Source organism: Melanotaenia boesemani, chromosome 16 (assembly GCF_017639745.1).
Source record: "Melanotaenia boesemani isolate fMelBoe1 chromosome 16, fMelBoe1.pri, whole genome shotgun sequence".
Classification (NCBI taxonomy): domain Eukaryota; kingdom Metazoa; phylum Chordata; class Actinopteri; order Atheriniformes; family Melanotaeniidae; genus Melanotaenia; species Melanotaenia boesemani.
Genome location: NC_055697.1, coordinates 26,039,630 through 26,056,049, shown reverse-complemented (window position 1 = coordinate 26,056,049; position 16,420 = coordinate 26,039,630). Strand labels below are relative to the sequence as shown.

General features: G+C 38.3%; 1 protein-coding gene across 3 annotated transcripts; it reads left to right on the top strand.

The window, feature by feature from the left end:
- Nucleotides 1–657: 657 nt before the first annotated feature.
- On the top strand, nt 658–16,414 carry LOC121655716 (galectin-related protein-like). Of its 3 annotated transcripts, none has more exons than XR_006013278.1 (6): nt 658–977; nt 1,520–1,612; nt 1,689–1,777; nt 2,496–2,679; nt 8,871–9,165; nt 13,369–13,688. XR_006013278.1 is itself a non-coding variant. In XM_042010522.1 (6 exons), the coding sequence occupies exons 1-6, from the start codon at nt 945–947 to the stop codon at nt 15,500–15,502; spliced, it is 642 nt and encodes a 213-aa protein (XP_041866456.1). In that variant the 5' UTR covers nt 660–944; the 3' UTR covers nt 15,503–16,414. The 3 variants fall into 3 exon arrangements, 2 of the variants coding, with proteins under 2 accessions (XP_041866456.1, XP_041866455.1); XM_042010522.1 differs by lacking the exon at nt 13,369–13,688 and adding an exon at nt 15,362–16,414 and having other exon boundaries at nt 660–977; nt 8,871–8,972; XM_042010521.1 differs by lacking the exons at nt 658–977; nt 1,520–1,612; nt 1,689–1,777; ... (1 more) ...; nt 8,871–9,165; nt 13,369–13,688 and adding exons at nt 14,783–15,141; nt 15,362–16,231.
- Nucleotides 16,415–16,420: the final 6 nt, after the last annotated feature.

Genomic DNA, 16,420 nt, shown 5'->3' with positions numbered 1-16,420 from the left:
TCTGAGGGTTCCAAGAGCTTTCAGTATGCCTGTATGCAGTGATGGCAAATAAATGCTAAAAATAACTGAGTAATGGTTTGATTAAATCTGAACATTTTTACATTTAAAAATAGCCTAAATAAACCTATTGCCAACGAGAAAATCCTGAACTATATTTGACCTTAGTTGCTTTCACTGCATCAATATACAGTAGATGCTCTCCTTTGAAATGGATTAGCACGTTGTAATGCCCGTAAACGTCCACAAAGAGGCAGAGAGGGCCAGTTAAAGTAGGCCAGTCTGTCAGAGAGAAAATATAAAAAATCTGCTACTATAAACAGAAGGGTGGTGCGAGGTTCTTAAAATGAACATTTTACTTAATTCAATGAAATGCAATTAATTTTCTTGCCACATGTGAGCAGATCAGATTGGCTATAGCTTTTCCCCCGGCATCATACCACCCCACACTAGCTGTAATCTTTCAAAAATATTGAGTTAGTAACCCTAATCCTCTGTGGATAATTAGCCTGGAGCTTCTGTGTCAAATTCAAACCAAATAAGTCCAGCTGCTTGAAGCTCATAAACCAACCATCTCACAGACTGTTGTTTCTGTCAAGAAAACCCCAAAAAACAACCTAAAGAGTACATTGCTTAATTGTGTGAAGGGTTGAGGAAAATCTGTCTGATTAGCCTTCTCCAACAGACGGGGATTAAGCTTTGAGTCTCTAATTATTATAAAGCATACGTCAGCAGATATCCTCCCATTTTAAACGGAGAGTGAAACGGAGGAATGTCGCGATAGGTGACTGCGCTCCCCGCCAGGCCCAAGCAGACGCAGAGACCCAGAAAACAGGAGCAGGAACAGGAATATCCTCCTGTGTCAGTGCCACGACGCTGACACACCACGCACCGCGGCAGGGCTGCCTCTGCTCCGATAATAAGCATCCTATGCTATTCTGCTCAAGATGGCGGTGCAGGCAGCGGAAAACGACGGAATAGTGAGTATTTAAAAGCCACACCGGGAACTTGAAGGGGGTGAAGCGTGTTTGGTGTTCATTTTCCGTGCACGACGGCTTGGGGAGTTTGATTTACTTTGCTCACCGATATCTAAATGGTCCGCTTTTATTGTGACTGCGCTGCGCATTCAGAGCGCAAGGCGACTCCGCTTTCATCTTGGAGCCGGGGAGGAGATGGGGAAATCCTATACGGGGTTGTGGTAAAGGTATCAGTAGTATGAAAGTGTGTATGTGTGTTCTCCTAGGCTCCTCAGATGGCGCTTTAAATGTGCACATTTGCATCACGGTAAAAGATGGAGCCCGTTTGAAGCCCATGAGGCTAATTTGTGTTATCACATGGCTCACGACAGGATCCCTGATAACATGACAGGTCTGCTGCTGCACCGTCATTGTTGCGAGGCCACGCTGTGTTTATTGATGAAAGACCTGCAGCCTCGTGGTGGTTGTTTAACCACAGCCAGGCCTGCTTTTGTAACCCCCTACCTGACAGTTTAAAATATATTTTGCTTTGTGTCTTTCCACAGGTGTTGAAGAACGTGGATGATGATCATCTCAATGACTCGCTGGGGAACCCCGGCCTCATCTCACCCGACAAGGAGGATTTATCACGTCTCCTGGTAGGAATTGCCCGGTCTCCTTATAACTACCCTACTTTGATTCTCCTCCTCAATAATCTTGAAATGCTTTGCGCAGACGGTGCCATTCAGCGGGCGCATTCGCGGAGGCATGCGACCAGGAAAGAAGATCATAGTGATGGGCATTGTGGACCTGGAGCCGGACAGGTAAGATCACCTGACAAAGCATGCGTATACTTTATCAGAATCTTTAAAAACAAAAACTTATTTATGTCTCTTTATCTGCGTGCATACTGATTGATTGATTTGATTTTTTTTAGATAAACGTTTTGTTCTTGTCAGACTTGCACAGCCACTTCAGGACACACTTGTGTGGGCAGCCAGAGAATAGTGGCTCTTTAAATATGCAGAGACAGGGCGTTTCCTCTACAGCATGGAGAAAAGGAGGGGGGTGGTGGGGGGAGAGGAAGACCCAGTGAAGCAGACTTGTTTGGGTGTGTCCTTACCCTACAAGGAGACTTGTGTCAAACTTGGAAGAAACCTCCCCATGACCTCATCTTGTTCAGTGGCTGCTGCTGGCAAAGTATTCAAGCCAAAGTTCATGTGGAAGTCCCAGCTGACAGAGCTGCTCCAAAAAAACCAGACTGTTTCCTCTTTGTTGCATCTAATTGCTCAGGAAATCTTGACTCTTTCACAGAGATGCTTGTGAGTGTATGAAGTGCACAGCTGTAGGGAAGGGTGGATAAACCAAAAGTAGCAGCAGGGATTATAAATAATTAACAAACAATTGGTTTGCTCTTACGCAGCAACCGCAGAATTATTTATTTGACTCATCCCAGATTAGCTATCACACTCTTGTATCTGAGGCGCCCTGTAGCACCCCCGTGCAGCCCAACTGACTCCACCTGTTCCCTTCTTTCCTCAGCTTTGATGTCAGCCTGACCTGCGGTCGTGATTCAGAGAAGGAGGCGTTACACGACGTGGCGCTAAAACTCACTGCTCGCTTCGGTGATCGTCAGTTTCTGCGCAGCGCCTGCATATCTGGGAAATGGACAGAGGAAGAGGCGTCCACTGCCTACTTTCCGTTCATCCCTGACCAGCCTTTTAGGGTAACAATTCCTTTTTATAGTTGTTTTCACATCCAGTGGTTGATGCTCCATCTCATCAACCATCCATGTTGCTGTTTGTTCATATTTAACTCACATTTTTTTGGCCTTGCAGAGTCTAAAAAGACAACGCAGACAAAGTTGTAGGTCCAAAAGGTAGAAGAGTCCTTGTGTGATGGGTCATAAATATGTTTGAATGCGCAGTTGAGTGGAGTTATGATTACAGTTTGGCTTGTTTCGGTATACGTCCAAAGGAAGGTTATTGATAAATTGATCGAAATGTGTTCTGACACAGTGCTGTGGACTGTTTGAGAAAATGTTTATTTCTCTAAATTCATTGCATGTTAAGTTATCTACAGTATATAAGGAGATTTTTGTCAAGTGGTGCCACACCTTTAAAACAACAATATTCTAAGAGCAAATTTGCAATTTGGAAACGCTTTAAGTGACCTTCACTTGAAGTGGGCCATAGTCTCACTGGGGTGTTTCATTCAGAATTCTTCATCTATTAAGTAACATCAAGAAAAATGGCTTTTTTTTCTTCTTTTTTTTTTTTTTTTTTTTTAAAGATGCATATTAGTCCTTGTAGTTATTCTTTTTACCGATTTCTCTTGCTGTGTACTGGACAGGAACTTTAAGCATGTGCTGAGCCCTTAGACCTGTTTAGCGGCTCATTTATGCTGCCTTTACCTTCGTAAATAGGTATGGCCGTATCAAAGGAAGGCAAACGTCACTGCCCATGCCCACATACTCGCCATATGTTCTTTACGTTGGCATGATTATTAGGCAATACATCTAGTAGAAGGCAGTTTAGAGTTCACCTCCAAGTTTTGATGTCAGCTGAAGTACCAGTATAGCAAAATATAGGAGATTGTGATAATACACATTCTCAGAAATAGTCATAGAAGGAGGTGTAATAGATAGATGGATACCACATGGCCCTTTTCTTGTTTTCTTCAGCTGGTCACACATGATCTATAATGCACAACACTGCCTGTACATTTTCTGGTGGTACTGCTCCATTTTCTATAACTGGGTAATGTGGTTGAAATTAATACCAAGTAAAACTGTAGGAAATTAATTTATAGCTAAACAAACTCTTTCTGGGTTTTATTAAAACTGATCAACCAAGGAGCATATATGACAGGAAGCTTGAAGAATCGTCTCTGTCATGTCGCCATATCACATGAAGGTCTCTGCATACAGTTATCAGTAATTATGTCATCAGCTGTCTGTACATTGTTTTTCTATCTTGTACATACTGGCCTAGTTCTTTATGAGTAAGAGTGAAACATCTTTGCATCGACAACAATCATATTTAGATGTCATATGTACAAAGTAGAAAGTATTGTTCACATATCTAATAAAACACATTGTGCTGAGAATAAGGTCAGCTGCAACAGTATATGTCTGTAAGCTCTCTGTTCACTCCATGCTGTTTTCAGTCTGTTTTTCAGAGGAAGGACAGAAGGGTCTGTCCGTATGTGTATTCCTATGCAAGTCTAGTTACCCTGGCTTTGATTTTTGTATATTTTTGTAATGTAATTACATGCATTTTAAAGGTCTAGTTTTGATTTAACTCAATACAACTAGAAAAGTGTGACAGTTGCAGTTCATTGAGACTTGGATTAAAACGTAAATGATAGGCCATTTTTTTGGGTGGAATTTTCCTTTTTTGAAACTCTTTATCAGTCGAGCAACAACAGCGGCCGCAGAGCGACAGTGTTTCAAATATCTTTGCTGTACAGATTTTAGAGAAAAACAGGAAATGTTTCGGTGCAACTTCATCCCTGTTTAATGTAAACGGCAGTGTTCTGTCGGCTAATGGTGTGTTTACAGCAAGCATCAGCTGTTGGTCGGGGTGAAGTAGAGCAGCTGCACATATACATAATGAGTCATCGTAAAGACCGGAGGACTAGTCGGCTCTAATGTAATTCTGCTCTAATAACTCTGAATGTGGCCATGAACAGCAGAAGATGTCCAGCTAAAAATAGGATGATGATTTTTAAACCAAACCAAACTGCAGCATAAATTCAACAAGCATGCAGTAAATGTCTCTTAAACTGATGGAGAATTTTTACTAAAATAAAGTTCAGGCCTTCTGCTTGCGAGTTATTTTTAAAAGCGACTTCTGCATGTGGTTACTGACTGAGCTCTGATAAAGTGTCACTGTTTGTGGTACGAGTGTGACAAAGCATCTCGGCACAATGAATGTCTGGCATCTGGAGATTGAGGCTGCCATGGAAATGGTTTAAACAAACTTTATGAATTTGGAAGCATGTGGACAGACACATGATGTGCTGTGGTTTTAGAGACGGCTCATTTCTGCTACTCGCACCATGGGAATCGGTCTGCCTCGGGGAGTGTGCGATCATACAAATTTGTTTTCTTTGGTCTGAATCATGCAGAGATGTTTACACAGTCACGTTTTTGTTCTGGGTTTGTCGAGGTTCACAATGTGCAGAGGTGCAAACTTACTTCTAGCCATCAGAGAGGAATTTGATGGTCTAGTGCATGTTCAGACATTAAAATAGTTGGTAATGAGTCAGTCCAAATGGTAATGTAGTGAGAATTCAGAAAGCATCAAATGACCGTTTTAAATGCAGTTCTTTGCAAGGATAGTCTTTCCAAGATGGATATCTTTACAAACTGTGAACTCATAAACACAAGTTTAACAATCTTGCATTAGACATACTAGTTCATAACTTACTATGAAGACAGTTTGGTTCTGCTCCAGTTTCTGGTCACCCAACATCAACCATGTGATGACATGCTTTCTAAATGATCTTTAAAACTTTCCTGCAATATGTCCTATTAATAAACCTTTTTCTGAGTAAAATATGATATGGTGATAGAATCTTGAGAGAATGTTGGTGCCATCTTCTTTCAAACAAAATAATCCCAATAAATTCAGTAGTTGAGTCATTCTATGAAACGGGTGCCATTTCCACTTTGTAATTTAAAAAATTTAATCAAGGGCAAAAATTATTTTAAGAAATTCACAATATAAATGGTAGGTTAAACCTCCAAAAAAAAAAAACATTTTCCCACCTCAGGTATAAAATATTTTAATATTACCTGTAATATTAATATTACCTATATTTATTCAGACCCAGGAGTTATGCTTGTACCACTCTGTCAAGGACAATATGCACATAATGACCAATAATACGTGAAATAATTTCTAAAAATTGTGTTTTCCTACTAAAAAAGTGTACTTTTATTAGATATTATTTTAAAACATAATTCAAGTTTAAAACAACTTCACAGGTGTATATCCTTCATAAATACCACCCCTTCACAATAACAATAAAAAATGTGACGGGGTGGTAAATTTCAACATAAAATAGCTTTCAGTTCACTACATGGTAAGCTAGCTGACTCAGCATATCTGATTTCAATCTGAAATATTATTTTATTGCTATTAATGTTTTTTCTAAAAAAAAACAAAAGTTCTCCTGATCTATTTTGCGTCAGGGGGTGGTTACATTAAGCTTGACGGACCACATCCAACCTAGAAAAACATTAAGGTGGTAAGTTGTAAGTCAAACGAAGGGACACACTCAAATTTTTTTTTTTTTTGTTACCAAAATATCTTTTTCTTTTAATAAATATAGTTCATAGTATCACGGATATCCATTTCATCCCGAAAACAAAAGTTTGATTTAAAAAAAAAAAAAAAAAAAAAAAAAATGAAATACAAATTCCTTGTTGGTCATTGTGTGGACACAGTAAAAATCTGCTAATTAAAACTTATGAAAAGTTTTTATGTTTTTCTTTTTAAAATGGCATTGTCTCTTAGTATGTGATAAACACATGTCTTAACAGCTTGAAAATTTTGAAATACAGTTGGACACATTTTTATGGATTTTTGTCTCATCAAATGTTGTGGACTCAAATGGCACCCGTTTCATAGAATGACCCAGTTAGCAAGCTAGCTTGTGAGCTTAGTGAAGCATTAGCTACTAAAGATTTAATGTCGTCAGGATTTGGTGGATGTCAGGAACTGGGCAAAAATAAGTCAATGTTGGACATTTACAGAAACCTTTTTTTTTTCTTTCCCACCAATGCTGGTAAATGCTTGTTTGTCTTCTGTGCTGGGTACTAAAGTGTATTTGGAACCAATTCAGAATGCTACAAACCTGAAGCTACAACACAAAGTGAAGGTGTCTGAGTATTTTGGATTTCTGATGTGCATGACTTTCTGAGATATTTAGGCTAGGTTTGGCTACATTTTAAAAATGTACATAGTTAACCTATTTTGGCTGGTTTTTGTTTAGGTCACAAAACTCAAGCCCACACTGCAGGACTGAGGGTGAGCTTCAAGTTGTCTTGCAGACTGGAAAAAAATGGACAGATCTAATTTTGTTTTTGTCCACAAATAGTTTTTGTTAGATTCAGGACTGCGGTGTGATTTTTATAAAAAAAAAAAAAAAAAGAAAAAGCACAATAAAAGTGTGTAAAGATGAAGTGAACTGTGGTGACTCTTGCAGCCCAGAGTTTAGCATCCTCGTTGGAAAGAAATTAACATTTAGATTTTGGCATTTTTTGTTCCCAAGAAATCTGCAAATTGACTTTGATGTTGCAGTTTAAGAAACATAACACCTTATTTTTCTCTTTTTTTATGACTGCAGAGTTTAAACAAGTGTTTACAGTAATTTTTACTTATATTTATGAAGTTGCAAGCAAACCATGAATGCCATAGCAGAAAAAGGTTTGCATACTCCCATCAGTGCCATTGTGTGACTGGAGTTGCATGCATTGGGCTCTCACAGCAGGTGAACAACTACTTCATATAAACTGCAAGAGATTGTCGAGCTAATGGTCTTACATTAACTTGGCATCAAACATTACCTTTTTTTCTTTTTTTAAAGAGGGGGGCAAAAAGTCTTAAAAGGCCTTTGCTAAATAATTTTTTGCATTATACACCAGTTTTCAAATTATTATGCAAATGATGTTTCTCTGATTTCCTTAGTCAACCAAGTTTTCAGCTGTTAAGAGTATAATTCAAATGTTATTGAACAAACCTCCCAATAATAACAGTATATATTTTTTAATAATAAACTTAAAATGCACTGCTCCAAATTATTATGCACAACAGTCTCTAAACATTTTATTGGTTATAAATTCTGAAAAATTGTTGAATTTGCAGCATTAGGTCATATTTACTAAAATCTAAAGCTATTTCAATCAAAAACATCTTAACAGGTCAAGTTACATTTTAACTTGGCACCCCTTATTTGATTTCAAAATTCTTTCATCCATAGAACTTGTGAGTTTTTGGAGAATTTCTGCTTGAATTTCTTGGCAGGATGTCAGAATAGCCTCCCAGAACTGCTGTTTGAATGTGAACTGCCTCCTACCCTCAGATCTTTAGCTTGAGGATGCTCCAAAGGTTCTCAACAGGGTTTAGGTCAGGGGAGGATAGGGGCCATACCATGAGTTTCTCTCCTTTAATGAACATAGCAGCCAATGATGCAGAGGTCTTCCTTCCTGCATGAGATGGTGCATTGTCATGCATGAAGACGATTTTGTTATGGAAAGCATGGTTTTTCTTTTTATACCATGTAAGAAAGTGGTCAGTCAGAAACTCTGCATACTTTTCAGAGGTCATTTTCACACTTTCATGGGCACTAAAGGCACCAGCAGCTTCAAACACCTGTTTGCTGCTTTGGTATTTTATCAGCTGCACTCTTAATCTGATATATTTGTCTGGCAGACACCATCCTCATTGTGCCTTTATCTGCACAACCCTGTGTGCTCTGAATCAGCCACAAATCTCTGACAGCACAATGATTTCACTTATGTTTTTGTGAATCCATACCTTGTCCAAGGCATTAAACTTATTTCATGCTTTTCAACAGCGGAGACCTAATTTTTCTTTCCCATATTGCTTGAAAATTTTGGTCTGTTTAATAATGTGGAACATCCTCCTTCAGGTGTTTCCTTTAATTGGGCTCGCGTGGCAAACTAATTATCACAGGTGACTGAGATTGATTTCAGTGATCCAAAGAGCCCTGAGACACAGTACTGTCTGAGTTTAAATGAAAACCAAACAAAAAATATATATATTTATGACACTTAAATACAGTTTGCACCACAGTTTGAAGTGTGGTGTAGTTGATTTGTTTGATTTGGATCTTATTTTCCTTTTTTCTCTTTTTGTTCATAATTTTTTCCTTCCATCTCTGCAGATTGAGATCCACTGCGAGCACCAGCGGTTCCGAATATTCGTGGACGGACACCAGCTCTTTGACTTTTATCACAAAGTAAAATCCCTGTCCTCTATCGACACAGTACGGATACATGGAGATCTACAGATCACCAAGCTCGGTTAACTTCTCCACTCTTCCTACTCTGCAAGCTTTGTGTGTGTGAGTGAAGCAAAGACTTGATCACAGATGAAGCTGCACACCCACCAGTTTCATCATCCATAATCCATCATTGCACCACTGGAACATAACTGGAAAAAGACTCCAGCAGTGACAAGTTAGGGTTTCTCTTTTTCCTTTCTTTATACTATGTTATCAGGATGTGATGATTTTTGGATGAATGTGTTTGCTCCATTTGTCAGGTACTTCTGTTTTCTCTTGTAGCCCCAGTTTAGTTAGATCAGGATCCTCAAAACTCATTAATAAAACATTCATGATTAATGTTGAGTCCTTTGACGCTGAGATAGAAGCAGGTGTGAAGCACTTTGGGCAAATGGAAAAATAACTCAGATGTTCCAGAAACAGTTACTCAGAATAACTTAAGCATAAAAATCATTCCGAAAAACTGGAAAATAAATCTGACAAGATTCCCATGTGGGTAGACACTTATTTTTTTTTTTACCAGATCAAATTGGTTTTAACCAAAATGGATCAGCTTTTTGATGTTTGGATTTTATTTCACTCCATACAGCTGGATGAATGATTTTCCTGCTGTGTTCTGATTGCAGCAGAACACAGTATTACTCCGTTTTCTCTCTGCTGATGCATCTCCAACTCCGCTGGCGCGCCTGCCATCCCTTGGGTTTGTTCCAGTTGTCATGGTAATGAGCTGCAGCCTCACCGACCCAAATACCATAAAATGAGGATTATATTATGACGAGATGTAGCGTCCCATATTGTGCACCGCATGTGTTAGAGGTTGACACTCGGTTAGTGATCGCTGCAGCGATTCTCCTAGAAAGTAATCTGTGTGTGGTCAACAGGATGTAGTTATGACTACTCTGGTGGGCAGGGAAAGTGGAGAGATGTTGTACTCGGTGAGCTAATTAGTTTAATGCATACCTCTTTGTTATGCAAGTTGTTGACAAATGATATTTCGCGTTGATCTGGATGCAAACTAAAATCCAAAACCTTCAGTCACATTTTGCCGTCAGTTTGGAAGCAGGGTGGGATCCTGATGGTACCGTGAATGTATAGTGTTCCTGTTTTTGTCGTAGTAGTATAGATGTAGTGATGCACAGCATAACATGTTACTGTCACAGATTTCTTTGTGATTTATAGCTGGTACTGTTCTAGTCCATTCCACGTCTTGTGTGTGTGTGTGTGTGTGTGTGTGTGTGTGGTTCTTAAATCATTCCACACCAGCATCTTGTCCGCACTGAGGCAGGAGTTTTGCTTTTTTTTTCATAGGTCTTACAAATAATCTTTTTAGTTATGCATCACAGGGTTTTGTTTACATGACCATTCCTCTCTTTGCAGGATGTCTCGTCCTTTTATTAAAGCAGTGAGCTTATTAATAAAAGCTAATAGTTTTAATAGTAAAACTAAATATTTCTTAAACATGCTTTATTTTTGCCAATTCCATTGTCATGTGCTATGGTAATCAGGATTTTATGTTAAAGTAAAAGGTTTACTAAATTTAACATCAACCTGGGTTGCCAGATTGTGTGGTGTTTTTTTTTTTTTTTTTTTTAAGTCAATTAATATTCTTTAAAATTATTGAATCATTTAAATATGTTCTGCTATTTTATAATGAATTAAAGTGAGGTTGAAATTAAGGATTTTTTTCTTTTTTTCTCGTGGGTTAAATAGTCATCAAACCCTCAGTTGACAGCAGTCAGTGCTCTCTACTTGGAGAATTTCCTGATGTGCAAGTAAAGTTTACCAGAAGGGCAAACTTTTCACCTTCTCCACTGAGTCAAACCTCAGAAATATCAGAGGGAACAATGTGGATTCTTTTTACTGGTTCACATTTGCATTGACTGGTAGTGTATAATGCAGCTGATGTAACTCCGCAGTATGCCACCCCAGTATTGTAGCAACATGGATGCTCAACTGTTGGTTGACGCAAAAGTGATAGTGTGAAAATCCACTGAATAGCATTCACTTAACCCACTAGGAAATTTTCAGGGTTAAAGTTTTTTTCTCTCTTTCAAGTAAGCTCTCCTTTTGCCCCCTTGTTTTTTCTAAAAGCTTAGATATTTCACAACCTGGCAACTCGGATGCAGTACCTACCAACTGCTCATGATACATAAAGGATTAGTACATTGTTAGCTATACACAAAGCCCATGTTTCCAGTTTATAAACCTTTTTTAAAGACTAAAAAATGGCTCTGATTTCTGCTTGTTCTAATTTGGTGACAACAAAACTAAATTAATGCTTTTAGTTTATATGAAACAAAAAAATCTGAGCACATTCTGTGCTGCATCCCAGTGTCAAGAGCAGTCATAGGTAGACACTTGCACTAAACCACAATGAAGCACCATAAAGATGTGCTGCATTTTTCACTCAAGTATTCCATGCTGATCCTAACAAACTAAAGGATTTTTTCTATCATTACTGCTGTGAATTTCGAGTAAGCCATGACATTTGTGCGGAACAGCAGCACAGAGCTCTGTAATGGATGCATACCATGTTTTGTTTTTTTTTCTCTCCTAAATGAAGCTTCCTTTCTGAGGCAGCATCTTTAACAACTTATTACTTTTGTGCAGCATCCCTCAAAATATAGAGGTTGCTTTGCAAACATTCATGTGCTGAGTGTTTTATTACTGCATCTCCTTTCATGTAGCAATAACAGCGCTGCTCTGTTAATGACTGCTCTGGGGCAGGACTTCATTTTGCCTGGTTGGTCAGACATGGTCTTCCTGAGTTCCTCGTTTTCTCCTGGTAGGCACTTGATTTATTTTGGATACAAACAGGAAATGAGCTCAGTTTGGCATGTGAGGGCACTGAGAAGTGCATTTGAAAGTTTACGCCAGTGTTGGAACAGAAAAAAATTGGTTAGATAATGTAGGATTTTGTTGACAAAGTTTGTATATGGATGCAGTTTTTTTTCTTTATCTTTCCATGAACTGAAGGCCTTTTGTGTTGCTACATTCAGACTGACTGCGTTGTTTCAGTGATGTGGACTTGTACAGCTTCATATTTGCAGTCCTCAGTTGTTGCAGTTCAGTGTTGAAAGTAGGTGTTAAGGAGGGAGATGAACAGTTAAAAACTTCTGAGGCTAAAAAAGGGCTCAAACCAGGGGCTGTCTGTGTCTGTGCAGTTTTTTTATTTTTATTTATTTATTTTTTTTGGCATGGACACAATTTTTTTTTTTTTTTTCCCCCCCTCAGATTTTCTGCAGCCAGGTACACACTAAGCTTACAGGGTGCTTGAAATGGCTTTTTTTTTTGTTTTGTTGCACTTTTAAACGGTGTCGGTGTCCACTTAAGACTCACAAATATTACAGTTTGGTATGTGTGTGCATCTTACTGTAGTGTTAAACATCCCAGTCCCTAACCTAATGATCCCACACCTGGTTATTAAAGAGCATCTTTGGGAAATTACAATTCATCACTCAACTGTTAAATAAACTGAATGTCGCTCTCTGATTGTAACCTTATGATAAATCAGGATTATTCTCTTTTACTCCCTTCCTTGGCCCAGAGAAAAAAAACAATCCTTTTCATGTTTGTGATGTAAGATTCGACCCAGGTCTGTATGTTGCCCTGCTTTTGGACTTTGGATGTACATATTTATATGCATAGCCTCAGGGGCTTTTTTTTTTTTTTTTTTTTTAATCTGATGAACAATAAGCTGAGTTATAAACTGAAAGCATTTTGCTGTGCATGTAAACTGGTAAATTACAGACTGAAGTATCACTGGTGTATTGTTGGTTTCCACTCCAGTCAAGCATGCTCTTTGATTTATTTTATCCATCTATCCAACATGTTTTCCTTTCAGATTCTTTACTTTTGTAGCCTAGTATGACAAAAAAAATTTAATTCAGTACATACCTCGATGACAAATAACAGGATTTGTTCTTTGCAGATGCACAAAGCAAGATTAAAAGACTAATTCAAACTAAATTCCCCTGATTTATCAACAAGTAGAATGACTTTCTAAAAGTGCTGAAAACTAAATGACTTTGTCATGCCCATAAATGAAGTGTCCTCTGAGTAGACGTAGGCTGATCTGTTGTATTGTGCAGTTGTACAGTCATGTTATTTCTATTTATTACAGTGTAATCAGCAGGGCTGTGTGGTAAAGACATACCTACTGTACTACTGCTGTATGCTGTTTATATGAAGGCATATTGACAAGTAGAGTGTTTTTATAATGATGAAAGTGTATTCTGTGGCTCTGACGTGCAAATATTACAAATGGTTCTTTTCATGAAGTGTATAAAACAAACATTAACTTCTTTGAGATGCAAAACAAGGTTAATCCTCGTGCTCACCTGATTTTTTTTTTTTTTTTTTTTTTTTTTTCTTCTAGCCAGAGGATCTCTAGACGGGGGGGTTTCTGTAACTTTGAGCTTCTGAAGGTGTTTCATATGATCAAACATCCTTTTTGCTGTTTGGTCTTTCAGCTTAGCAGCATTGGTCCCACATTTAAAAAGAAAGACATGAGCACTTTGAGTCACAGCATCATGTCACATTCCTGGAATAGTAATTAGTAATTACTCTAAATTTTGAGTGATTTTCTTCAGTTATTTGCTGAAGATGGTACACTTTACTATTGTGCTGATTCCAAATATCCTCATGCTTTTTGTGAAAACGGCTATCAACAGATCAATAAACTTCTCATCTTGGAAATCTCACGAAGTTCTGTTTAAATGCTCGGATAAGAACAACAAATATGTCCTCAATGTGTGTTTTTTAATGAAGGTTGACCCCCCAAAAGAGAACTTTTTTTTCTTTTTAATCTGCAAATTTGTCCATATGTTTGTGACCAGATTCAGTTAAAGAGGATTTAGAAATCAGCATTTCATGTCAAAGCAGCTATAATTCCCTATAGTAAAATACTGTAGGAAATAAAGCTCCTTTTAATGTTGAGATTTACATTTAACTATAGCTCTCATAAAAGGGGAAAAAAAAGTTTCTTTTTGATACATGATATGCCAACGCTTGCAAAGATTTTCAGTATGAAATTTTAATATTTTTTTCTGTAGAGGGCTTTATTTTTAGGCCTACTTGCTGCAGAAACATGATCTTACAGCAGATTTTTAGAAAATGTAGATGAACAGAAGAGACAAGATTGTAGATGTGTGTGTATATATAGACAATATATTGTGTTCCATTTTTATTTTCAATTTACAAAACCAGTTAGCATTTTTTACCTGTAATACAGAAGAGTCAGTTTTACAGATAAGTTTTGTAAGAAGTGAATTCTTTGTGCTCCAGACCAAAGACGAGAAGGACCATCTGGACTGCCATCAACAATTGTGAGGTTTGTTCAGCCGGCTACACAGCAGTTATGGTAGCAATAATGTTATATATATTATAAAAAGGAAAGGTTAACTTGCTCTTCATAGAATACAATGAAAAAGCTAAGTAAAGCATTTACACAGTTTTGGATATCTGTCCAAAACCCTCTTGAATATTATAATGCGCCAACTGCTCTCAAAATGGAGCATTAATGAATTTTCTGTACATTTCATGACGTCGTGTACAAATAATCATCCACCGCGGTAGGGAGCGCTAGAACAAATGTGTGTTTTACTCATAATTTTCTCACCTTTAAACATATATATATTCGCATATTGTTTTCTGATGTATGCGAGCAACGTTTTTAGTATGTTATAAGCCACGTAGTTTATCTGTGGATCTATCGGGCGAGGTCCGTTTCTCATCGCGCCCCTTCACCTCCAGACCGCTAGGTGGCGGAAATGCCCGGAACACCGGATGTAAAGCGCCGATAACGAAGAAGAAGAATTATTAATCTAATTCTCTCTCATTATTGTCTTTTGTTTAGATTACGAACGGTTTTCCCGTCTCCAGGAACCAGTTTCTTTATTTAACACCCCCTGTGTCCGTTTCTACTATTGCTGGTCTCGTCAGGGCTTCGCCATGTGGGGGACGCAGCAGTTAAGACTGCTGGTCAACGAGCGGCTAGCGGCCGCTGCCGATGAAATCTTTGGGCTTGTTGAAAAAACAATAGCGGACTACCACGAAGAAGTTATCCGCTCCAGGAGTGAAATCCTCCAGCTGAGACAACAAATTGAACAGCTGACCGTTTTACAGCCTCGCGTGTTCCTGTTTAAAGAGGGTTTGTAATGCTCAAAAGCAGTTTCTATGCCACGTAGAAACTGCTGGATATTAGATTGTTCTGGTCGATTTCCGTTTAATTACAATAAATCATGTGACATCGTAAATAGAAAAGCATTGTGATTGCTGTAAAAATATACATTAATTACATTTTAATAGACTTGGTGTATATATTTAAATTATATTAAAAATGCTCTCCGTGTATCTCTTTTGTCTCCCAGACGTCCCATCAGTCTCAGAGAAGCCACGGGAGCTTCCCATTGTGGAGCAAAATGAGACTCATGATGATCAGCAGGTTAAAGAGGAGCAGGTGGATCTTTGTATCGTCCCTGACCCGGATGCCGAGTCTTCGGAGGATGTAAAAGTTGCGCATTATGAATCAGAGACGACCTCTCAGGCAGACTGCCAGCTGTACCCAGGCGTAAGCTCAATAACTGTGACCTTGAACAATGATGATGACTGGATGGGAAACGATGTCTCAGGCTCCTCCTTTTGTGGTCCAAGTCGTGGTGATGCTGCTTTTTTGCATCATGAACATGCCCATGGCAAGAAGTCTTGCCGTTTTTGTGGCAGTACATTTACCAGAGACTGTGATCTGATCAGACATATGGATGAATCTCACATGGGAGAAAAAGCCTTTAAATGTTCTGAATGTGACAAAGAATTTGCACGTAGAGATAGTCTGGCTTTGCATTTAAGAGTTCACACAGGTGAGAAGCCACATAGGTGCCCTTTCTGTGGGAAATTTTTTACCCAAAGTTCAAATCTCAGGGTGCACATGAGGAAACACACTGGTGAGAAACCATATTTCTGCAATTCATGTGGCAAAATGGTTGCACATTCCTATCATTTAAAGATATGTTCCAGACAATCTTCTAACACGACAGAAATTATTGGCGAGAGGACATTTCGCTGTGTGCGTTGTGGCAAGAAATTTGGCACAGCTTCAGATCTGAGGGTGCACATGGAGATCCACGAAGCCAGGACATCACATGATGTTGAGCAGCCTTTTGCATGATAAGACATGGATGCCATATTCATACAAGTTGTTCAATAGTTTATTTAAATTGCTTATTAAATTATAAATGCCATTTGGAATTGTGCGTGTGAAACATTCTTTTATATTTATAAAACTTATTGAATGTGCAATAGTTGTAGGTTTACATGTTCAAACCTGTTTTTCACTATTCATGTATTGCTCAGTAAACAAAAGAAAAATCATACACTTAATGCTGTAGTTAACCTGTGAGTTTAATTACAATCACTTAAATAACTGCCGT